This window comes from Haliotis cracherodii, unplaced genomic scaffold, assembly GCF_022045235.1.
Source record: "Haliotis cracherodii isolate W230 unplaced genomic scaffold, xgHalCrac1.p SCAF_1, whole genome shotgun sequence".
NCBI lineage: Eukaryota > Metazoa > Mollusca > Gastropoda > Lepetellida > Haliotidae > Haliotis > Haliotis cracherodii.
The window spans coordinates 64,024,723-64,051,664 of NW_027266264.1; the positions used below are offsets into that span (position 1 = coordinate 64,024,723).

The 26,942-nt window shown below is 38.6% G+C and overlaps 1 protein-coding gene across 1 annotated transcript; it reads left to right on the top strand.

The window, feature by feature from the left end:
* The first annotated feature begins 19,425 nt into the window (after positions 1 to 19,425).
* Positions 19,426 to 26,739, top strand: LOC139467135 (baculoviral IAP repeat-containing protein 8-like). The gene is made up of 2 exons (XM_071248856.1): positions 19,426 to 19,493; positions 25,432 to 26,739. Exons 1-2 carry the CDS (start codon positions 19,471 to 19,473, stop codon positions 26,453 to 26,455), a joined length of 1,047 nt encoding a protein of 348 aa, XP_071104957.1. The 5' UTR covers positions 19,426 to 19,470; the 3' UTR covers positions 26,456 to 26,739.
* The last annotated feature ends 203 nt before the right edge of the window (positions 26,740 to 26,942 follow it).

Here is a 26,942-nt window from a genome sequence, read left to right on the forward strand (position 1 = left end):
TGGCAAGTGTTAGCTCCCTTTGTAAACAGGAAATGGAACATAGACGAGTGAGACTCCGACAACAGTTCATTTCTAGCTTACCCCAGGCATGTAGTTAAACAACCCTGATTTAACCCCGATCTGCGAACTCATCTTTTTCCTCTCTTTTGTTCAAGTGGTCATGATGGCAATAAAAGCAAACTGCTTCTCACAACAGTATGTATTCTCACACACTTCCTCGACAGTCCTTCGTGAACATAATTCGTGATTTGTAGAGCATCCAACTCCCTCACATTGACAGTCTGTAAAAACGTTTCCTTTTCTACTTGTACTTTCTTGGATGGAACGTTTGTCACCCTCTGGCACGCTCTGAGAATATCACCAGACATGAATTAGTATCTCAAGGACATCGAAGATCCTGATGTTTTCCAGAATACCTCAAATGTGATTTGGAATTTCAAATAGCTGGTTCAACGTCCACACCTCGAACAGGACATCTGATGCTAACATCGTGCACACAAGGATTCGTCAAACTCGGTATTTTAACATGTCACTTCCACTGTGATTTCGACCCTGTTGCATGTTCCAGTGACATATATACTATAATTGAAGATAACGCTCACATTTCACGGATCACTTTTAGTAATCAGTTCACATTATATACACCTAGGTATGTCATACCTTGAGCTTCCAGCTAGTTAGTAACATGTGGGATCACATCACTTATCACCGATGTCTCTACTGATTGCGAACATGTCCACAGTACATACTGGGATACTCCTCTGCAGAGCTGTGATCAGTGTTTCCATTGTGGCATGTCTGCCCTTCAGTTGCCTCCATGTATTCAACATGGCCAGCGTCTGCATCTGAAGTGAGGATCTAGATGTCGCGCACCTGTCTACACACACATAGGGTAGCCCCAGTTCCATGCCCAACACCTCCCAACCCCCACCGACATGTTGAGACACAACAAACAATGTCCTTTCTGTAACACACGCTCGTCTCTGGTCTTCTGTCAACATATCTACCCAGTCCTCGTCCGGCAGAACATACTGGAAACAAGATAAAATCATCCCCATTTACATCTTCAGTGTCATGAATACCGGTGTTCATAATGTATCTACGATGTGTAAAGGCATTCAAGCAAAATCCACAAATAGGAAACTATTAGAAAATGTATATATGTTTAAGTAAAGATACTTTTTCAATCTCTGTAGGGAAAAGGTGAAAATAATGTATGGCATGCAGTGACTCAGTATGGTTTAGTAGCAATATTCCAGCTTTATCACCAATACGTCCCCAATACTCTATGGTGACTAAATTGGATCCAGTGGTCAGGCTCGGGGACTTTGACGTTGTCGTGATATCAACCACTGTTTTGTTTGTCTTAGACACTATTATTTACACGCCTATGTCATATAGATGGAACGTGCCAGACATAAAACAACAAACAAACAATTTATGACAGCGGGACAGCAAGAATGTCGCACACATAGAAGGAATCGAACATCTTCGGTGTGGTGAGCGATCACTTAAACCACTTGGTGACCCCGCCTACCCAGAATCATAAGTAAAGAAAATGGATAACTTTGTACAGATCACTATACCTGATATCTTCTGTAAAAACAACATCCACATAATCTACATGCTCTTCTCCAGAGATTTGCTGGACTGTTTACTGACATAACGTAGATGTCCACTCGGTATGTAAGTGTATGTCACCCTCTCGGAGATGAAAGCCCAACTGGCATTCGCATTATAAAACTTGTCTGTAGATGCATATCATTGGTTTGACACGTGCCAAATATAGGTCTAATGAGGAGACCCCCTGATCCGTGTTGTGTGATAATCTGTGTTATGCTTTTTAGTACTTGGACATCTTCACTTTACAATGACGAACACATCAATACGCTGCAATAGTGTATGTACACAATACGATTTTGATGTAACACGTCTGTAGATAGAAGGCGTTGATGTACAAAGCATCTCACTCTTATTCGTGTTATTAGCGTTGGGATTCACTTCTGAACAGTGTTGATCCGTGATACGTACATGATTATATACTTATAAAAACTAAAAAGGAACACTGCCATTTGTTGCATTATGCTTTATCAATAATATGGAGTTGTGGGTATTTAACATTTGACAATTTATATAGTTTAAGCGATAGTGGAATAATGTCATTCGCATTATAAAATGAGTCTGTACATACATGTTATTGGTTAAACACCAATTGGTGACGAAATATTGTGACGTTCTGATCCGTGGTATGTACAGGCTCCGTGTTATGCATGGCAGCACTCACTGATCACCACTATACAATTCTGACTACATCAATACGCTGCAATACTGTATCTACACGTTATGATTTTGTTATAACAGGTCTGTAGATAGAAGGTGATGGGATACAATGAAACTTGTCACACCCCTTAGTGTTGTCAACCACTTCTGAACAAAGTTGATAATTTCATGATTATATACTCATAGCCGTTCGAAGAAAAGAAAAAGAACAATGCCATTTGTTTAATTATGCTTTATTAATAATATGGGCTTGTGGGTATTTAACAATGTGTGTAGTTTAAGTAATAGTGGAATTAAAGATATTTTACTTTTTCCGTTTTTTCTCATTTTTCTGACACATAAATCCAGATTGTTTTTTAAAGAAATTCATGAACTTAGTGATTGTTGTGGAGGTTTTAATGTCCTCGTATACATGAATTGATTGCTATTATATTCTCTCAAAGACTTGTGCGGCGTTGTGGATCCGTTGGTTGTATATATAACCCTCGGCTTAGGATTGTGATCGTTGGTCGTATCAACATCGTCCTCCTGTTCGTAGGTTTCACAGATGTAAATCTACAACCAGTATCTTACTCACTCATGAATCCGGTGTGGTGATGCTATCTAACACAACTGATACTGAACACTTGTCAGAGATAAGCATGTGATAAATAAAAACAACTGATTCTAATAGAGCTCAGACAAATTTTCAGTGGTATTACTATACATATTTATTTGAAATTCAGGATATGTTCATTTAAAACATATTTAATGATTATATTTAACGACAAAATATATTGGGTACAGCCCTCCGAAACTATTTACAGCAAACATTTATAACATTTTAAAAATGTAGGAAAGTAATAATATAATACAGTCTCACCCTTGACTAAATAAAATTGATTGACGTTTAATGTTGGGTAGAAACATACTACTCGTCCACGGGCTGTCAGAATACAAACAGTGCTTTGCATTATTGGTATTATTTTTACCTTGTGGACACCCCTATTACTTACCGTTCTGTCTAGGAGAAAGCCTCGTAAGTGTGTGAGTTGTGCCTAATCCATTTGATTTCAGCAATAAAAAATATGTTTAAGTGAAATACCGTTCTGTCAACTCAGACACATTGCTTACACACATCATCTTAATCCCAGAGCCCAGTGATCGTGGTTTCAAATTCTAGGTTCGCCCTAACAATAATCCTTGTCAGTAACAAACCCATGGATGTACACGATTATTAGCCACAAATAATCCGTGAAATATAACGGAAGTGTTGGTGAGAATTACCCCCCTTTGTAAACAGGAAATGTTACTTGGACGGACGAGACCCCAGCAAAATTCGTTTTTAGCGGACCCAAGGCATGTAGTTAAACAACCCCGATCTAACCCCGATCTGCTAACTCATGTTTTGTCATCTTATGTTGAAGTGGTCATGATGGCAATCACAGTAAACTGCTTCTAAAAACAGTATGTATTCTCACACGCTGCCTCGACAGTCCTTCGTGAACATGATTTGTAATTTTAAAGCATCCAACTCCTTCACATTGACAGTCTGTAAAAACGTTTCCTTTTCTACTTGTACCTTCTTGGATGGAATGTTTGTCACTCTCTCACACGCTCTGAAGTGTCATCAGACATGAATTAGTATCTGAAGGACTTCGAAGATCCTGAGGTTCCCAGATGACTTCTAATGTGATTTGGAAATCCAAATAGCCGGTTCAACGTCCACACCTCAAACAGGACACCTGATGCTAACATCGTGCACACAAGGATTCGTCAAACTCGGTATTTGAACATGTCACTTTTGTGATTTCGACCCTGTTGCATGTTCCAGTGACAGATATACTTTAATGCATTGAAGTGAACGCTCACATTTCACGGATCACTTTTAGTGAACAGTACACACTATATACACCTAGGTATGTCATACCTTGAGCTTCCAGCTAGTTAGTAACATGTGGGATCACATCACTTATCACCGATGTCTCTAATGATTGCGAACATGTCCACAGTACATACTGGGATACTCCTCTGCAGAGCTGTGATCAGTGTTTCCATTGTGGCATGTCTGCCCGTCAGTTGCCTCCAGGTATTCAACATGGCCAGCGTCTGCATCTGAAGTGAGGATCTAGATGTCGCGCACCTGTCTACACACACATAGGGTAGCCCCAGTTCCATGCCCAACACCTCCCAACCCCCACCGACATGTTGAGACACCACAAACAATGTCCTTTCTGTCACACATGCTCGTCTCTGGTCTTCTGTCAACATATCTACCCAGTCCTAGTCCGGCAGAACATACTGGAAACAAGATAAAATCATCCCCATTTACATCTTCAGTGTCATGAATACCGGTGTTCAGTAATGTATCTACGATGTGTAAAGGCATTCAAGCAAAATCCACAAATAGGAAACTATTAGAAAATGTATATATGTTTAAGTAAAGATACTTTTTCAATCTCTGTAGGGAAAAGGTGAAAATAATGTATGGCATGCAGTGACTCAGTATGGTTTAGTAGCAATATTCCTGCTTTATCACCAATACGTCCCCAATACTCTATGGTGACTAAATTGGATCCAGTGGTCAGGCTCGGGGACATTGACGTTGCTCATGATATCAACCACTGTTTTGTTTGCCTTAGACACTATTATTTACACGCCTATGTCATATAGATGGAACGTGCCAGACATAAAGCAACAAACAAACAATTTATGACAGCGGGACAGCAAGAATGTCGCACACATAGAAGGAATCGAACATCTTCGGTGTGGTGAGCGATCACTTAAACCACTTGGTGACCCCGCCTACCCAGAATCATAAGTAAAGAAAATGGATAACTTTGTACAGATCACTATACCTGATATCTTCTGTAAAAACAACATCCACATAATCTACATGCTCTTCTCCAGAGATTTGCTGGACTGTTTACTGACATAACGTAGATGTCCACTCGGTATGTAAGTGTATGTCACCCTCTCGGAGATGAAAGCCCAACTGGCATTCGCATTATAAAACTTGTCTGTATATGCATATCATTGGCTTGACACGTGCCAAATATAGGTCTAATGAGGAGACCGCCTCATCCGTGTTGTGTGATAATCCGTGTAATGCTTTTTAGTACTTGGACATCTTCACTTTACAATGACGAACACATCAATACGCTGCAATAGTGTATGTACACAATACGATTTTGTTATAACACGTCTGTAGATAGAAGGCGTTGATGTACAAAGCATCTCACACTTATTAGTGTAATTAGCGTTGAAATACACTTCTGAACAGTGTTGATCCGTGATACGTACATGATTATATACTTATAAAAACTAAAAAGGAACACTGCCATTTGTTGCATTATGCTTTATCAATAAGATGGAGCTGTGGGTATTTAACTTTTGACAATTTACATAGTTTAAGCGATAGTGGAATAATGTCATTCGCATTATAAAATAAGTCTGTACATACATATTACTGGTTAAACACCAATTGGTGACGAAATATTGTGACGTTCTGATCCGTGGTATGTGCAGGCTCCGTGTTATGCATAGCAGCACTCACTGATCACCACTATACAATTCTGACTACATCAATACGCTGCAATACTGTATCTACACGTTATGACTTGTTATAACAGGTCTGTAGATAGAAGGTGATGGGTTACAATGAAACTTGTCACACCCCTTAGTGTTGTCAACCACTTCTGAACAAAGTTGATAATTTCATGATTATATACTCATAGCCGTTCGAAGAAACGAAAAAGAACAATGCCATTTGTTTAATTATGCTTTATTAATAATATGGGCTTGTGGGTATTTAACAATGTGTGTAGTTTAAGTAATAGTGGAATTAAAGATATTTTACTTTTTCCGTTTTTTCTCATTTTTCTGACACATATATCCAGATTGTTTTTTAAAGAAATTCATGAACTTAGTGATCGGTTGCGGAGGTTTTAATGTCCTCGTATACATGAATTGATTGCTATTATATTCTCTCAAAGACTTGTGCGGCGTTGTGGATCCGTTGGTTGTATATATAACCCTCGGCTTAGGATTATGATCGTTGGTCGTATCAACATCGCCCTCCTGTTCGTAGGTTTCCCAAATTTAAATCTACAACCAGTATCTTACTCACTCATGAATCCGGTGTGGTGATGCTATCTAACACAGCTGATACTGAACACTTGTCAGAGATAAGCATGTGATAAACAACTGATTCTAATAGAGCTCAGACAAATTTTCCCCAGCAAAATTCGTTTTTAGCGGACCCAAGGCATGTAGTTAAAAAACCCCGATCTAACCCCGATCTGCTAACTCATGTTTTGTCATCTTATGTTGAAGTGGTCATGATGGCAATCACAGTAAACTGCTTCTAAAAACAGTATGTATTCTCACAAACTGCCTCGACAGTCCTTCGTGAACATAATTCGTAATTTATAGATCATCCAACTCCCTCACATTGACAGTCTGTAAAAACGTTTCCTTTTCTACTTGTACCCTCTTGGATGGAATGTTTGTCACTCTCTCACACGCACTGAAGTGTCATCAGCCATGAATTAGTATCTGAAGGACTTCGAAGATCCTGATGTTCCCAGATGACTTCTAATGTGATTTGGAAATCCAAATAGCTGGTTTAATGTCCACACCTCGAACAGGACACCTGATGCTAACATCGTGCACACTAGGATTCGTTAATGTCGGTATTTTAACATGTCACGTCCACTGTGATTTCGACCCTGTTGCATGTTCCAGTGACATATATACTATAATTGAAGTTCACGCTCACATTTCACGGATCACTTTTAGTAATCAGAACACATTATAAACACCTAGGTGTGGCATTACCTTGAGCTTCCAGCTAGTGAGTAACATGTGGGATCACATCACTTATCACCGATGTCTCTACTGATTGCGAACATGTCCACAGTACATACTGGGATACTCCTCTGCAGAGCTGTGATCAGTGTTTCCATTGTGGCATGTCTGCCCTTCAGTTGCCTCCAGGTATTCAACATGGCCAGCGTCTGCATCTGAAGTGAGGATCTAGATGTCGCGCACCTGTCTACACACACATAGGGTAGCCCCAGTTCCATGCCCAACACCTCCCAACCCCCACCGACATGTTGAGACACCACAAACAATGTCCTTTCTGTCACACATGCTCGTCTCTGGTCTTCTGTCAACATATCTACCCAGTCCTCGTCCGGCAGAACATACTGGAACAAGATAAAATCATCCCCATTTACATCTTCAATGTCACGAATGCCGGTGTTCATAATGTATCTACCATGCGTAAAGGTACTTAACCTAAATCCACAAATAGGAAACTGTTAGAGAATATATGTATGTATGAATAAATATACCTTTTCCTTCTCAAGGAAAACGGTGAAAATAATAGATGGCAAGCATTGAGCAGGTGGTTGAGTGAGTGAGTGAGTGAGTGAGTGAGTGAGTGAGTGAGCGAGCGAGTGAGTATGGTTTAGTAGCACTATTCCAGCTTTATCACCAATACGCCCCCAATACTCTATGGTGACTAAATTGGATCCAGTGGTCAGGCTCGGGGACATTGACGTTGCTCATGATATTAACCACTGTTTTGTTTGTCTTAGACACTATTATTTACACGCCTATGTCATATAGATGGAACGTGCCAGACTTTAAGCAACAAACAAACAATTTATGACAGCGGGACAGCAAGAATGTCGCACACAGAAGGAATCGAACATCATCGGTGTGTTGAGCGATCACTTAAACCACTTGGTGACCCCGCCTACCCAGAATCATAAGTAAAGAAAATGGATAACTTTGTACAGATCACTATACCTGATATCTTCTGTAAAAACAACATCCACATAATCTACATGCTCTTCTCCAGAGATTTTCTGGACTGTTTACTGACATAACGTAGATGTCCACTCGGTATGTAAGTGTATGTCACCCTCTCGGAGATGAAAGCCCAACTGGCATTCGCATTATAAAACTTGTCTGTATATGAATATCATCGGCTTGACACTTGCCAAATATAGGTCTAATGAGGAGACCGCCTCATCCGTGTTGTGGGATAATCCGTGTTATGCTTTTTAGTACTTGGACATCTTCACTTTACAATGACGTACACATCAATACGCTGCAATAGTGTATGTACACTATGCGATTTTGTTATAACACGTCTGTAGATAGAAGGCGTTGATGTACAAAGCATCTCACACTTATGAGTGTTATTAGCGTTGGGATTCACTTCTGAACAGTGTTGATCCGTGATACGTACATGATTATATACTTATAAAAACTAAAAAGGAACACTGCCATTTGTTGCATTATGCTTTATCAATAATATGGAGTTGTGGGTATTTAACATTTGACAATTTATATAGTTTAAACGATAGTGGAATAATGTCATTCGCATTATAAAATGAGTCTGTTCATACATATTACTGGTTAAACACCAATGGGTGGCGAAATATTGTGACGTTCTGATCCGTGTTATGTGATGGATCCGTGTTATGTGCTGGCTCCGTGTTATGCATGGCAGCACTCACTGATCACCACTATACATTTCTGACTACATCAATACGCTGCAATACTGTATCTACACGTTATGATTTTGTTATAACAGTTCTGTAGATAGAAGGTGATGGGATACAATGAAACTTGTCACATCCCTAAGTGTTGATATTCACTTATGAACAACGTTGATAATTTCATGAATATATACTCATAGCCGTTCGAAGAAAAGAAAAAGAACAATGCCATTTGTTTAATTATGCTTTATTAATAATATGGGCTTGTGGGTATTTAACAATAAGTAGTTTAAAACAATAGTGGAATTAAAGATATTTTACTTTTTTCCGTTTTTTCTCATTTTTCTGATACATATATCCAGATTGTTTTTGAAAGAAGTTCATGAACTTAGTCATCGTTGTGGAGGTTTTAATGTCCTCGTATACATGAATTGATTGCTATTTTATTCTCTCAAAGACTTGTGCGGAGTTGTGGATCCGTTGGTTGTATATATAACCCTCGGCTTAGGATTATGATCGTTGGTCGTATCAACATCGTCCTCCTGTTCGTAGGTTTCACAGATGTAAATCTTCAACCAGTATCTTACTCACTCATGAATCCGGTGTGGTGATGCTATCTAACACAGCTGATACTGAACACTTGTCAGAGATAAGCATGTGATAAATAAAAACAACTGATTCTAATAGAGCTCAGACAAATTTTCAATGGTATTACTATACATATCTATTTGAAATTCAGGATATGTTTATTTAAAACATATTTAATGATTATATTTAACGACAAAATATATTGGGTACAGCCCTCCGAAACTATTTACAGCAAACATTTACAACATTTTAAAAATGTAGGAACGTAATAATATAATACAGTCTCACCCTTAACTAAATAAAATTGATTGACGTTTAATGTTGGGTAGAAACATACTACTCGTCCACGGGCTGTCAGAATACAAACAGTGCTTTGCATTATTGGTATTATTTTTACCTTGTGGACAACCCTATTACTTACCGTTCTGTCTAGGAGAAAGCCTCGTAAGTGTGTCACTTGTGCCTAATCCATTTGATTTCAGCAATAAAATATGTTTAAATCAAATACCGTTCTGTCAACTCAGACACATTGCTTACACACATCATCTTAATCCCAGAGCCCAGTGATCGTGGTTTCAAATTCGAAGTTCTCCCTAATAATTATCTTTGTCAGTAAGAAAAACATGGATGTACACAATTATTAGCCACAAATAATCCGTGAAATATAACGGAAGTGTTGGTGAGAATTACCCCCCTTTGTAAACAGGAAATGTAACTTAGACGGACGAGATTCACTCACAATTTGTTTCTAGCGGACCCCAGGCATGTAGTTAAACAACCCCGATGTAACCGATCTGCTAACTCATGTTTTGTCATCTTATGTTCAAGTGGTCATGATGGCAATCACAGTAAACTGTTTCTCACAACAGTGTGTATTCTCACACGCTGCCTCGACAGTCCTTCGTGAACATTATTCGTAATTTGTAGATCATCCAACTCCCTCACATTGACAGTCTGTAAACACGTTTCCTTTTCTAATTGTACCTTCTTGGATGGAATGTTTGTCACTCTCTCACACGCTCTGAAGTGTCATCAGACATGAATTAGTATCTCAAGGACTTCGAAGATCCTGATGTTTCCAGATCACTTCTAATGTGATTTGGAAATCCAAATAGCTGATTTAATGTCCACACCTCGAACAGGACACCTGATGCTAACATCGTGCACACAAGGATTCGTTAATGTCGGTATTTTAACCTGTCACGTCCACTGTGATTTCGACCCTGTTGCATGTTCCAGTGACATATATACTATAATTGTAAGTTAACGCTCACATTTCACGGATCACTTTTAGTAATCAGTACACACTATATACACCTAGGTGTGGCATTACCTTGAGCTTCCAGCTAGTTAGTAACATGTGGGATCACATCACTTATCACCGATGTCTCTAATGATTGCGAACATGTCCACAGTACATACTGGGATACTCCTCTGCAGAGCTGTGATCAGTGTTTCCATTGTGGCATGTCTGCCCTTCAGTTGCCTCCAGGTATTCAACATGGCCAGCGTCTGCATCTGAAGTGAGGATCTAGATGTCGCGCACCTGTCTACACACACATAGGGTAGCCCCAGTTCCATGCCCAACACCTCCCAACCCCCACCGACATGTTGAGACACCACAAACAATGTCCTTTCTGTCACACATGCTCGTCTCTGGTCTTCTGTCAACATATCTACCCAGTCCTCGTCAGGCAGAACATACTGGAACAAGATAAAATCATCCCCATTTACATCTTCAGTGTCATGTATACCGGTGTTCAGTAATGTATCTACGATGTGTAAAGGCATTCAAGCAAAATCCACAAATAGGAAACTATTAGAAAATGTATATATGTTTAAGTAAAGATACTTTTTCAATCTCTATGGGGAAAAGGTGAAAATAATGTATTGCATGCAGTGACTCAGTATGGTTTAGTAGCAATATTCCTGCTTTATCACCAATACGCCCCCAATACTCTATGGTGACTAAATTGGATCCAGTGGTCAGGCTCGGGGACTTTGACGTTGTCGTGATATCACCCACTGTTTTGTTTGTCTTAGACACTATTATTTACACGCCTATGTCATATAGATGGAACGTGCCAGACTTTAAGCAACAAACAAACAATTAATGACAGCGGGACAGCAAGAATGTCGCACACATAGAAGGAATCGAACATCATCGGTGTGGTGAGCGATCACTTAAACCACTTGAATACCCCGCCGACCCAGAATCATAAGTAAAGAAAATGGATAACTTTGTACAGATCACTTTACCTGATACCTTCTGTAAAAACAACATCCACATAATCTACATGCTCTACTCCAGAGATTTTCTGGACTGTTTACTGACATAACGTAGTTGTCCACTCGGTATGTAAGTGCATGTCACCCTCTCGGAGATGAAAGCCTGACTGGCATTCGCATTATAAAACTTGTCTGTATATGCATATCATTGGCTTCACACTTGCCAAATATAGATCTAATGAGGAGACCCCCTGATCCGTGTTGTGTGATAATCCGTGTAATGCTTTTTAGTACTTGGACATCTTCACTTTACAATGACGAACACATCAATACGCTGCAATAGTGTATGTACACTATGCGATTTTGTTATAACACGTCTGTAGATAGAAGGCGTTGATGTACAAAGCATATCACACTTATTAGTGTTATTGGTGTTGAGATTCACTTCTGAACAGTGTTGATCCGTGATACGTACATGATTATATACTTATAAAAACTAAAAAGGAACACTGCCATTTGTTGCATTATGCTTTATCAATAATATGGAGTTGTGGGTATTTAACATTTGACATTTTATATAGTTTAAGCGATAGTGGAATAATGTCATTCGCATTATAAAATGAGTCTGTACATACATATTACTGGTTAAACACCAATTGGTGACGAAATATTGTGACGTTCTGATCCGTGTTATGTACAGGCTCCGTGTTATGCATGGCAGCACTCACTGATCACCACTATACATTTCTGACTACATCAATACGCTGCAATACTGTATCTACACGTTATGATTTTGTTATAACAGGTCTGTAGATAGAAGGTGATGGGTTACAATGAAACTTGTCACACCCCTTAGTGTTGTCAACCACTTCTGAACAAAGTTGATAATTTCATGATTATATACTCATAGCCGTTCGAAGAAAAGAAAAAGAACAATGCCATTTGTTTAATTATGCTTTATTAATAATATGGGCTTGTGGGTATTTAACAATGTGTGTAGTTTAAGTAATAGTGGAATTAAAGATATTTTACTTTTTTCCGTTTTTTTCTCATTTTTCTGACACATAAATCCAGATTGTTTTTTAAAGAAATTCATGAACTTAGTGATCGTTGTGGAGGTTTTAATGTCCTCGTATACATGAATTGATTGCTATTATATTCTCTCAAAGACTTGTGCGGAGTTGTGGATCCGTTGGTTGTATATATAACCCTCGGCTTAGGATTATGATCGTTGGTCGTATCAACATCGCCCTCCTGTTCGTAGGTTTCACAGATGTAAATCTACAACCAGTATCTTACTCACTCATGAATCCGGTGTGGTGATGCTATCTAACACAGCTGATACTGAACACTTGTCAGAGATAAGCATGTGATAAATAAAAACAACTGATTCTAATAGAGCTCAGACAAATTTTCAGTGGTATTACTATACATATTTATTTGAAATTCAGGATATGTTCATTTAAAACATATTTAATGATTATATTTAACGACAAAATATATTGGGTACAGCCCTCCGAAACTATTTACAGCAAATATTTATAACATTTTAAAATTGTAGGAAAGTAATAATGAAATTCAGTCTCACCCTTGACTAAATAAAATTGATTGACATTTAATGTTGAGTAGAAACATACTACTCGTCCACGGGCTGTCAGAATACAAACAGTGCTTTGCATTATTGGTATTATTTTTACCTTGTGGACACCTCTATTACTTACCGTTCTGTCTAGGAGAAAGCCTCGTAAGTGTGTGAGTTGTGCCTAATCCATTTGATTTCAACGATAAAATATGTTTAAATGAAATACCGTTCTGTCAACTCAGACACATTGCTTACACACATCATCTTAATCCCAGAGCCCAGTGATCGTGGTTTCAAATTCTAGGTTCTCCTTAATAATAATCTTTGTCAGTAACAAACCCATGGATGTACACAATTATTAGCCACAAATAATCCGTGAAATATAACGGAAGTGATGGTGAGAATTACCCCCCTTTGTAAACAGGAAATGTTACTTGGACGGACGAGACCCCAGCAAAATTCGTTTTTAGCAGACCCCAGGCATGTAGTTAAACAACCCCGATCTAACCCCGATCTGCTAACTCATGTTTTGTCATCTTATGTTGAAGTGGTCATGATGGCAATCACAGTAAACTGCTTCTAAAAACAGTATGTATTCTCACACACTGCCTCGACAGTCCTTCGTGAACATAATTCATAATTTGTAAAGCATCCAACTCCCTCACATTGACAGTCTGTAAAAACGTTTCCTTTTCTACTTGTACCTTCTTGTATGGAATGTTTGTCACTCTCTCACACGCTCTGAGAATATCACCAGACATGAATTAGTATCTCAAGGACATCGAAGATCCTGATGTTTTCCAGAATACCTCAAATGTGATTTGGAAATCCAAATAGCTGGTTTAACGTCCACACCTCGAACAGGACACCTGATGCTAACATCGTGCACACAAGGATTCGTCAAACTTTTAACATGTCACTTCCACTGTGATTTCGACCCTGTAGCATGTTCCAGTGACATATATACTATAATTGAAGTTCACGCTCACATTTCACGGATCACTTTTAGTAATCAGTTCACATTATATACTCCTAGGTATGGCATACATTGAGCTTCCAGCTAGTAAGTAACATATGGGATCACATCACTTATCACCGATGTCTTCAATGATTGCGAACATGTCCACAGTACATACTGGAATACTCCTCTGCAGAGCTGTGATCAGTGTTTCCATTGTGGCATGTCTGCCCTTCAGTTGCCTCCAGGTATTTAACATAGCCAGCGTCTGCATCTGAAGTGAGGATCTAGATGTCGCGCACCTGTCTACACACACATAGGGTAGCCCCAGTTCCATGCCCAACACCTCCCAACCCCCACCGACATGTTGAGAAACAACAAACAATGTCCTTTCTGTCACACATGCTCGTCTCTGGTCTTCTGTCAACATATCTACCCAGTCCTCGTCAGGCAGAACATACTGGAACAAGATAAAATCATCCCCATTTACATCTTTAGTGTCATGAATATCGAAGTTCATAATGTATCTACCATGTGTAAAGGCATTTAACCAAAATCCACAAATAGGAAACTATTAGAAAATGTATATAAGTTAAAGAAAGATTTTTTTCAATCTCTGTAGGGAAAAGGTGAAATTAATATATGGCAAGCAGTGAGTGAGTATGTTTTAGTCGCAATATTCCAGCTTTATCACCAATACGTCCCCAATACTCTATGGTGACTAAATTGGATCCAGTGGTCAGACTCGGGGACTTTGACGCTCCTCATGGCATCAACCGCTAGTTTGTCTGTCCTAGACTCTATCATTAACACCTCTGTCATGATAGATGGAATGTGGCAGACTTAAAACAACAAACAAACAAACACTTTATCACGATGGGACACAATGAATGTTTCACTTGAGATTAATTGAATCTGGGTCTTCGGAAGTGTGAGTGAACGCTTCAGCCATTTGGGTACACCCCCGCCACCTAATGACACATAAAAAACAATGCAACTTTATACAGTTCTCCTTACCTGGTATTTACTGTATAAACAACATCCACATAACGCACAGAAGCTTCTCCAGGGATTTGCTGGACTGTGTACTGACATTACGTAGATATCCACTCTGTACCTGCCTGCATGTTACCCTTTTGGTGATCAAGGTCTGAATGTCATTCGCATTGTAAAATGAATCTGTATATACATATTATTGGTTAAACACGTGCCAAATATGGGAGACGTCCTCATCCGTGTTATGTAATGGATCCGTGTTATGTGATGGATCCGTGGCATGCATTGTAGCACTCACTGATCACCACTATACAATTCTGACTACATCAATACGCTGCAATACTGTATCTACACGTAATGATTCTGTTATAACAGTTCTGGAGATAGAAGGTGATGGTATACAATGAAACTTGTCACACCCCTTAGTGTTGTCAACCACTTCTGAACAAAGTTGATAATTTCATATTATATTGTTATAGCCATTCGAAGAAAAAAACCAAAACAATGGCATTAATGCTCTATGCTTTTTATCAGTATGGGTTGTGGATACTTGAATTTATTCAGTTCAAGCAATAGTGGAATTAATGCCTTTTTACCTTTTTTACGTTTGTTCTCATTTTTCTGAAACATAAATCCAGATTGCTTTTGAATGTTAATCAATTCATGAACTAAGTCATCGTTGTGGAGGTTTTAACTTCCTTGTATACATGAAGTGATTGCTAATAAATTCTCTCCAAGGCTTGCGGGGGTTGTGGATCCGTTGGTTGTATGTACAACTCTCAGCCGAGGATTATGATCGTTGGTGTATCGACACCTCCTGTTCGTGGGTTTCTACAAACGTAAATCTACAACCAGTATCTTACTCACTCATGAATGCGATGTGGGTTGACCCGTCACAGCCATTGATGCTGTAAACACACATTGTATTAACGATGAAGACAAAATGTTGCATTTCTACATCTGGCAAAGTATTTACTTACAAACAAGTAGACTTATGAGACGAGAGATGTCGATTCAACACATGAAAGACGTTTGTATTAAACCTGAAACATCTAGGCTTCCTGTATAGGTGCATGCAGTATTCAGCTAACACTGTCACAGGCCTGTATTTAGTCACACCTGATCCGTAAGTTGTATGCCCCTGTACTCGCCGCGTGGTCGATAGGATCCTCAGGTATAAATCAATGTTCACAGCCTGAGACTATTGGCTCTATGTCATACATGTAAAGAGGTAATGAAATGAAAAAATGTAATGTTTAATTTGTTTACTAAAAGTGCAGCACAAGTTTAAGCTCGCGTAATTTGTCACACTCATGTAGCACGGGATATATACACGCTTCTAACTTAAGAAATGTTTAGTTCTTTTCAAATTCACATTCTTGTTTGACCTTGTCATAGCTGTCGTGTGATATTTCATACACGCAAAGTCGTGGTGCTCAGGCGACTATTTGTGTAGTCAGTATTATTCTTTTCTCCACTAGCCATGCTTACCATGTCATTGTTTACATGTGGTCCCCATGGCCGCCCATATTCGGCATCACTGTGTGAAGCTGGTTCACCAAACATGACAAAATGTCATAAACTCTCCACGGCATGTGCGGAGTTGTGGGTCCGTGATATGTAATTTCGACTCTCGGCTCAGGATTATGATCGTTGGTGGTCACCTCTCTCCTGTTTGTGGGGTTCACAAACCTAAATCAACAAACTGCATTACTTTGAGCTTTCCTTTAAAACTCCCATTTATTACTGACTACTTTATAAATGGCGTCACACCCCTCTTACTCACCTAGTGTAACAAAGTCAGTGGGAGACCTTAGCCTTCAGGTCAAAGCCATTGACGGCGTACTAATACGTTGTATTAAAACTCAAATGAAATGCTGCACTCTCTCCCCAGCACAGTTTGTTTATTAAAAAATTGACTTACCAGTGATATGTCGATTAAAAAATGAAACACGCATTCTATGTATTCATGATCAATATAAAAGCATCCGGGCTTACTTATCAATACAACTCTGGCTTGACTTTAGTGACACAAATTGTTCTCGTGCATGTCATCTTCAGCTAACTATGTCACAAGTATTGTAACACCTGATCCGTAAGTTGTATCTCCGTATACAAGCTGCGGGGCCTCTAGAGCTGGGCCTCCAGATCGGGGCCTCTAGATCGGGGCCTCTCGATCTCTCCCTCTCTTTCACTCGCCCGAATCCCCAAACCGCCCGCCCATCCCTGCACCATCCACCCAAACAAACAGCAAACGGACATTGCAAGTTTTCCTTAAATAATTGGGTCAATAAGGTGAGTGCTTAGTCAGATTGACAGTGACAATCGATAATATAGTTCCAACTGAAACTTGCTTTTAGGCAGTGGCATAACTACAATGTAGGCTAAAAACAATTGCCTACAGAAAGTGTCAATGATCCCCTTTCGCGGCAATCGAGCGGAGTTATCAAAGGGAAGCAACTCCAGTGTACGCGACATCTGAACTAGTTCCCGGGTTCACTCGTCCCGGTGTCTAATCGGGTTAGCGCAGTAACTCAGTGAGGCATCACGTTTGTTAAGAGTTAGACTAACATTTAGTCTCTGAAATCTTATATTACACAATATCCTTCTTGACTCTAAAAATCAAATAAAAATTCCCTTTGCTGATTTCAGAATAGAGCTAGCTTGAGCTGGCTAGACTTGCTTTTGTATGCATTTCTAGATTATTATTTTTCATAAAATAAATATATTCCACGGCCATGGTCGAGGACTAGTTAAGAGTCTGCCTGGCCCTTACACTGCTATTTCGCATATTGTCAGATGTCCCCCACACCGACACAATGATACAAAGCAAAGCGTGTTTTCATTTTCACCGGACACCTTACGCCATTTTTGACTCACTTTGGTAAGTAACGGTTACTTACTTAAAGTTTTTCAACCGCCAACTGAATAAAGTAATACTTTTTGTTTGTTTGTTGTTTAACGCCACACTCAGCAATATTCCAGCAGTCTGTAAATAATGGAGTCTGGAATAACTGTTTCATGAGAATGTGTTTAAGAATCATTGATTGAACTAAATAGACAAAATACAAACCAAACCTGTTGTCTGTGCTTTGTGCTGAATGAAACATTTTTTTCAGGAATGTGAGTGTTATGAGAGTGAAGAACGGGGTGTGTATTAAACATTATTTTGACCTATATATATTTAAATTCATAAGAAATCATCGCATTGTATTCATAATCTGCAGTGTATTCACTTTGAACAACAATATAGTATGAATCAGGCCTTTTTGAGAAATGAAATATTACTCAGTTTTGTGATGTTGAATTTGAATCATAACATTTGCTTGAAAATAGAGTAACATATTGTATATAAATTAAAAAGTGACCCGCACAATAATTATAGGACATATGCAATCCTAATCTTTAAATTGCGTGTGACAACGAATGTGGGGAATTTCCCATTGTGCTAATAATAACTACAGCTCAGGGAAATAGCCCATACTGGTATAAAGGTCAGATACATCCGGGGTTATTGGTGTGGCTCACATGATGTGAATATTTGAAAATTGTATTCAAAATTATTCTGATGCAAACGGACAGTGACAACAGTATCTTCTTCCAATCGTGCATTTAATGTTACGCGATGAATAACGTGAATGATATCTCATTGCATGGAAACAAAGCTTGTTTGTTTGTTGTTTAACGCCGCACTCAACAATATTCCAGCTATTTGACGGTGGTTCTTAAATAATCGAGTCCGGACCAGACAATCCATTGACTGACATCATGGGCATCGACCCACGCAATATACATACGATGACTTGCATAAACCGAGTCAACGAGCCTGACCACCTGATCCGGTTAGTCGCCTCTTACGACAAGCATTGGTTGCTGATGACCAATTCTGACCCCGATCTTCACTGGTTTGAAAAAACCCGGTCAAGTTGTTGTGAACTGTTGAACTGTTTGAATGTTGTGTAACTAAATATAGAATTTAAATTTCTGTTTATGACTCTGTGTGCATTCAAAATTCATATATTCACCGAAGCGTTGATATGCATGCGCTGTATTTATTTGTCGTAACAGTTCAAATATTCTTAAGACTATTGTACTCTGATCCTGACTCTAGTTGTACTGTCAGGTAATGTTATTGAACAACACTTGCTTTGTAGTTGCTGAATGGATAATAGCAAGCAATAGTACCTGTTTAAACATGTTATGCACGGGCATTCCCAATCACATTCAAATCAACTCACAACTCATCTCGGGAAGTCCGCCACGTGGTCAGGATTTCATACACGAAGGTCAAGGTCCAAGGCACCCGCACCACAAAGTTTTATTTCCCCAATGCAGCAAAGCGAATGTGTAGGACTTTTGCAGTAAGGTAATCACATATCTTAGTTGTTGTTTTGTTGAAATTCTTCTATCTTTAGCAATGCATTTGTGCACACATTGATCCATCCATTGATGGCGTTACGGGATGCACAGCTTAGCCACGACTCTTTATCAGCAACTCTGCACCTAAACGATATCTCTCGGCTAAACATTTTGAACGCCCTTGCAAACATGTAGTTCCTATGCTTGATCAGTGCATTTACACATATAGACGACCCTTGAAGATCCGGGGTAGAATTGGTCTTCAGCAACCTATGCTTGCCGTAAAAGGCGACTATGCTTGTCGTAAAAGGCGACTAACGGGATCGGGTGGCCAGGCTCGCTGACTTGGATTATGCATATCATCGTATCTCAATTGCGTGGATCGATGCTCATGTTATCAATCAGTAGATTGTCTGGTCCAGACTCGATTATTTAGTGATCGCCGTCATTTGGCTGGAATATTGCTGAGTGCCGCGTTAAACAACAAACAAATGAATAAATAAAACACACACACACACACACACACACACACACACACACACACACACACACACACACACACACACACACATATATATATATATATATATACACACTGGTCGCATTCATGAAATATGCACCCGTGTGCTAAAACGCATGCTATGATAGCGAGTGAGTGTTGTGTTACATCACAATCAGCAATATTATAGATGTATCAATATTTATATTATAAATAGAACAGTGGTTGATACGCCCTCAGGGCATAAAGCCAACCAATCATCCAGCTCATTCATTGTAACAATCCAATTCACATTTGTCGGCTCCTATGACAAGCACACCCAACTGAAGGCAATGTCTTACACACAAGGAACATAATACTATTAGTTATGGTGTCTTTAGTTGCCGTTTACGGTATCATATTAGTTTAATGGAAAATGTTTTTCTGCTAACCTAATATGACACCGTAAACGGCAACTAAAGACACCATAACGAATTTATTATGCGGAAAAGTTTCCACTTTTTGGTATCTTTGTCGCACATGTCATGTCAAAATAGAAACTTGACACTTACAAACGGTATAAACGACAGGACCAGTACATATGTTTCCAATACAACGCTCTAATGTTAACACAAACGTTAACAAAGGAATATATAATGCACTAAATGTGAAGGTTTAAAGTATAATAGCTAAAATTGATAGAATTATCATAAAAATGCCCGCATGTAAACAGAAAGGAGTCCGCTTTCCCCTAACGACGGACTGCTATCTATTCTATTGCTATTGTTCCTTGTTTGTGGCGTCCCCCACCGTGATATTGCTGGAATATTGCTGGAATATTGCTGGAATATTGCTGGACTATTGCTGGAATATTGCTGGAATATTGCTGGAATATTGCTGGATATTGCTGGAAGCGGCGTAAAGGTCACAAACTTCAGGCGAACATGAGGTTCTGGAGTCCCGGAATCCCTGCGGGGCTCAGGATTTCAATACAGAAGGAAGTTGGAAGCTATTGGATTAATAATTCATAATATCCATGAACACTTTGAAACCTGGGAATTCTGATACCCAGTACATATTCTATCACTTCTGAAGATTGAAATTGAACTATAAGTAAGATGGCATGCAGTATGAAAAAAGGAAGATATTTTTATATATGAAACGTAAACATCCGAAAATCATCAGCCTCGATTATCTGCTCAAACAGATTAGGTTCGACGTAAAAGGTATTTAGTGGTGGGAAGTATATGAATGGATCACTGAAAATCAGTGATGGCAGTGTAAGTGTCTGTTGTTGACAGATTCAGATTCATTTATTTACAATAACAAACATCCAAGGTGGCACAAGATTAAAATTTTAATTCACATGAAATACATACAGGTATAAAATGCATTGCATATTTCAAATAACATCAGGATGAAGGGTTTTAGAACTCATTTATTAATATGGGGTATATTTACAGAAGTTTCCCAAGTGTTTAGTGCTGCTGATGGAAAATAGTCTTGCCAAATTTGTTAGTATTCGGGAACGTATTAGAAGAATATCCAGGGATGTATATTCCTATTTAAATATATAATGGTACTCATCAACAACTGCAGGGAAGTAAATATGTGGCACGTTCGATATTCTCTCAGACTAGCGATTTTTTCCATCTTAGGGTTTCTATCCGAAATCTATAATTACAAGTTCTGAATTTTTAATAGAGGAATATGCATCTATATTCGCCATAAATCATGAAGTTTTGGGTACTATTCATAAGTCTTGTTGCCATTAAAAAAAACCTTGAGTTGTCATTTCTCCGTGATTTAGACATTACCACATCCCCATAATTTGCAGCCATATAGGAAAATCGATGGACCCAATACATGGAAGGCTTTGAGACATTGCCTGACAAACCTTTGATTGCACTCAAGAGACACCGGTTCCCATGAAGCTACATACCTGTTATTGGAATCACTTCAAGTTTATTTTCACTGTATACAAATTTCACCTTTTACCTTCAAATATAACAATTTTACTCTTATAATGTTGACTGATAATTTTCATATGCATATGAAATCTTCCCCGTTACATAGATCTAGAAATAAACGTCGGATGCCAGTATATATTTTTATCAGAATTTCGGATGCCCGTGGTTTTTACACTCTTGGGAACGGACTATGTTATATGTAAGTCAGTAACAGATGAAATCAGATCTACAGGCTTCTTCGATTGAACACATGGAATACGCTGAAAATGGTTAAAAGAGTTGACAAGGTAACATATCGATCTGTAACAAGTGTCAGTGTGCAGAATGTGTCTTCACATCTATGATTTACACTGGGGGGGGGGGGGGGGGGGGGGGGGCCTACATCAAATATTGTTTCATGTCATGAGAACACAGCAGCACATAGGCAGGGTATGGTACTCGTATTTGTTGTCCGGGACTGCTCGACTCCGCTCTTGCTATATGCAAGCTGACGTCACCTTTCTAGGAAGTCAAGACATAGATTCGGCGAAAATGAAAGTGAAAGTTAGTTAGACCTGCCCACTGGTACAGTCGTCTCCATACTCTACAGGTTCCTGAATTTGCCGCTTACATTCATGCAGTATCCAAATATATGACATGTATGCATAGCACGGGGGCGAATTCTAAGGTAAATAAAACAAGCTATCTTGAATCATATCAGAGGGGTTTGTATGAGGTATGACCCGTTTCCGTTTTTGCTACATCTAAATTAACACTATGCCATTACATGTATATTTGTCACTCTATGTGTTAAATTACTGAAATGTTCATTTTACAATTATTTTTCCTGTTATTACATAGTGATAACGAATTCCAAATATTTTCATACTCTATTTCATCACCCAGTGACTGAAAATGACAAGAATGAAAGAAAACGAAAGTCAATTTATATGGTTTTAAATTCCTTTCATTCTATACCTAGCATAATTGTTTTTAAATGCAGCTCAATTGGAACAATTATAATCATACAGGTAGTATGTTCGCATTATATATGTACAGCACCAAACTCTAACATTATGTGATAACATAGTAACCCGATGTGTTGCAGTGGATTTCTTAAATATGAACATATGAGTATAAGGGGTTATGTATGGGGATTGAATGCCTCACTTAAATTTCCCCATTTCGCGTTGAAGCGATGTATTGATTCTTCTGGCAAAAAAACTCTTCGACGTGATTAATATTTTTTATAAACTTGGAGGAGTAGGGCTTTAACCCTTTTATACTCATAACATAAATGTATCTTTTTGCTGCTATCACAATAGGATTTAGAAAGTTCTTATTAAGTTCTCTCAAAGGAATGTCTTTGTTAGTAAATTGAACAATATGTCCTTGTATATTACTTGAGAATTGTTTTAAATCTTGCAAAAAGTTGTTGACAATTGTGCATTCCAGATAAACATGGTATTTATTTGCTATTCCACAGAATGAGCAGGTATCTTTGTCAGATAGTTTCATGTTCAACAATTCTCTTTTAGTGTAAGGATTCTATCCATATTGCCTTAGTTTTAACGATATTCATTTTTAGTCCATACATTTTGTAAAACTTGTATAACGTGCTTATGGCTTCGTTAAGGGAGGCATCAGTGCCGATTAGAAATAATTCAGTATCGTTGGCAAACTGTCCTTGTTTATGTTCTGTGTATTTTAAGGTAATATAAATTGTTATCGTCCTTTTCACAGTAACTCATATCTCAGCTACACATACAAATGAATAGGGTGAAAGTGGATCTCCTTGTCAACAGTCCCTTTTGTTTTCAAAAAACGTTGATAGGTGTCCATTTTGTTATAATACAAGCAGTGGCACTTGAAATCAGAATTCTGACCCATATTGGAATATTTTTATTGAATCCAATTTTTTCAAACACCAACATTATTTAACGCTTGGAAACTGAATCGAATGCTTTTTCAAAGTCTACTAATAGTAATAAACCTAGCTTCTTTTGCCTTTTCGTTTCAAACAAAATATCATACAATAGCCTAACATTTTCACTTATGTATCTACCAGGAATATATCCGGTCTGATTATCATGAATTGTACATTTAGAGTTTGTTTAATTCTATTTATTATGCAAGCACTTAGCTTGTACAAAGTATTTAATAACTATACTGGTCTCCTGTTTGTCAGCAGGCGTCTGTTTCTATTGGGCTTCGGGATACATGTAATAACTCCTCTGTTCATGGTTATCGTCATATACCTAGTTTAAAAAGTTCCTTTCATGTATCTATATATCCATATTTTCAGGTCTTTCTAGGCCTCTTATTTTTTTTTATAAGTTTGTGCTATTCCATTCAATTCTAATTCCTTTTCCAAATCATCCAAGATATCCTAGCATAATTGCCAACGTGAAACTTTCAGTCATTTTACACATTGACTGATTTTACACATTGTAACACATACACATATACACACATACAGATAATGCAATAACGTTGCAGTGTGTGGTGTCCGTACTCCTGTGTTTAAGAGAAATAAGCATATGATAGACCATCTGCATCAGGAAACACGATATCGATTAAATGTACGGCTTTGCTTATTAATGCCTAATCATTTATTTATATCACTGTGGCTACCATTATTCTTCACCTATATCAAGAAAGGTGTTTTTTGACAGACAGACAGTTTTATTTAGTATATGGCCTTTGGACCATAATAATTCATATACAGAATATTATTGACCAACGCAATGTACTAGGATTAGTAGATACAATTAATCATATATAGATAAAAACAACGTGAATATGTATTTTGAATGTAATGTTTTCCTCTAAGGGGACAATCTGAACAAAGTCTTTCATCAAAGCATATGTCATGGTATCTTCCAGTATTTACAGCCAGAACAGGCATAAAATCATTCAAATAACTTTCAATATTTAAAAAGGAATTTGACTTGTTTATAAGAATATAAATGTTGATAGATTGTTGACTTCACTGCACAAGGTTTGTTGCAGATTAATTTGTCAAAATGGCTGAATATAGATAAAAAACAAAAAACAATCTAAAGTTGAATAGAATATTCTTAATTTGTGTGGCCAAGGTGGCCCTGCCAGAACCATCCAATGCAGTTAACACTAATATGGCACTAGTATATGGCACTGATATGGAAGTCAATCTGGGCGAAGGTGTATTAACCGGCACACGCATTTAACACCTCTTGTCATGAAAGTTAATGTCAGAGGAGCTCTACCACATTCTCCAAGGGCCATAACATTGCATGAGTTTTTGCCAACTCGTTTGCAAAACGATTTACACATTTTAATTTTTTAAAGAATTGTAGTTTTATGTCACTATATATGTCCCCGCATCATCGACATGACAATCGTTTTACACTTGCTTGATAACGGTGTTAGAACCTACACCGAAACGTCGCTCTTAATTGTAATAAAGAAGTTGTTCATCCATAAATTCTTATCCTTACTTAATCGTTTTACATATTTAACATTTATGTTTTTGGAAGGAATTTTGAATACAAGAACAAGCAAATGGAAGGGACGAGATATGCACGACATGTGAAGGCTAAGGGACATGAAACAGACCCAAAACATCCGGGATACGAACTTCTTAAAACTCGTCTTGACTCCTTCGTTGATTGGCCGAGAAGATATGTGCCCAAAACTCCCGAGGAGTTGGCAGCAGCTGGATTCTTTTACATCGGGTCAGCTGACCGGGTCACGTGTTTCCAGTGTGGGATAACTCTGAGAGACTGGGAGGAAGAACATGATCCTGTGGCCGAACATCAGAGATACTCGGAACACTGTCAGTTCATCAACAAGACAGACCTGAACCAACTCGGAGTTGCTACCAGGAAGCTAGAACTGGCACAAGCAGTTTCCCCGATTGAGGTCTCCAGTAACCAGAACACTAGAGTAGCGTTTACGGGACAAGTAACAGCGGCCACCCACATAGAATCCGCAACAGAAGAACACGTCGGAGAGGAAGAAACAGATGACACTAGGATGGGCGGGGCGGGTTCAGATAACCCAAACCGGAACTCCAACAACGCATGCGCATCTGCAGAAGCACATCACGAAGACGTAAAGAGTGGATCTGCAAAAGAGAAGAGCTGGGCGTCCTCATTGGTCAAACTGTTAGCAGCTAACGAGGAAATGAAATGCCCAATAAATAATGTTACACAAATGTTTAATGATAGCGTATCATTGGAATCCGAAGAAAGGGAATGTATGACCAAACAAGGCGTCAGTCCAACATCCGAACATACATGTAGTTACATAGCTCGTGGTTTGCCCCGTGAGAAGAGATCAGGACAAACAACCGTCACTGCTTTGTCTAGTCCTGTTAAAACTGAAAACAGGAAGCTGCGCGCGCAGGTCACATGTCGACTGTGTCAAACAGCGGAAGTTAGCGTTGTATTTCTCCCGTGCGGCCACCTTGTAACGTGCGCCACCTGCGCTGAACGTGTGGACACGTGTCCAATGTGTGCTAAAATAATAGCTGGAACAGTAAAAGCGTTCATGGCATAGTTCGTAAATTCAATAATTTACTCTTAATGCATAAGATGTTAAATGTATAGTGCCATTTTACACAATATTATGCCCTATAGCATAACATCCTCAATTATCTGCATGCTAATATGATAAATATCTTTGACCCATTCGCCACACATAGCTCTGCTTCGGAAGTGACCTCCTCAGCTCCATCTCTTGTGTCTCTAACTTAGCACAGGATTTCTCTCGCACGTGAGAGACACATGATTGGACGACTAATTTAGCGTCGTATTATTCCAATCAGGCTCAAAACGAAAGCAATGACAGTGGATTGTTCCAGGGTACTTATCATAATATTATGCAGATATTATACACTGGATAATCGAGGATGATATCATATGTCTTTGCATAAGAACTTCACCCGTTTGTTTTAAATTCGTTAACATCATAGTATCCTGGACTATCTATACATTACCTAATATTTACCGCCCGTTGCGACCTTCCATTAGCATCTCGGTCCTGT

Excerpts from the sequence above, each read along its gene's own strand:
- LOC139467135 (XM_071248856.1), top strand. The coding sequence starts at position 19,471 with ATGTGTAGGACTTTTGCAGTAAG. Across the intron at positions 19,494-25,431 it reads TGTAGGACTTTTGCAGTAAG|GAATTTTGAATACAAGAACA; the intron begins GTAATCACATAT and ends TGTTTTTGGAAG.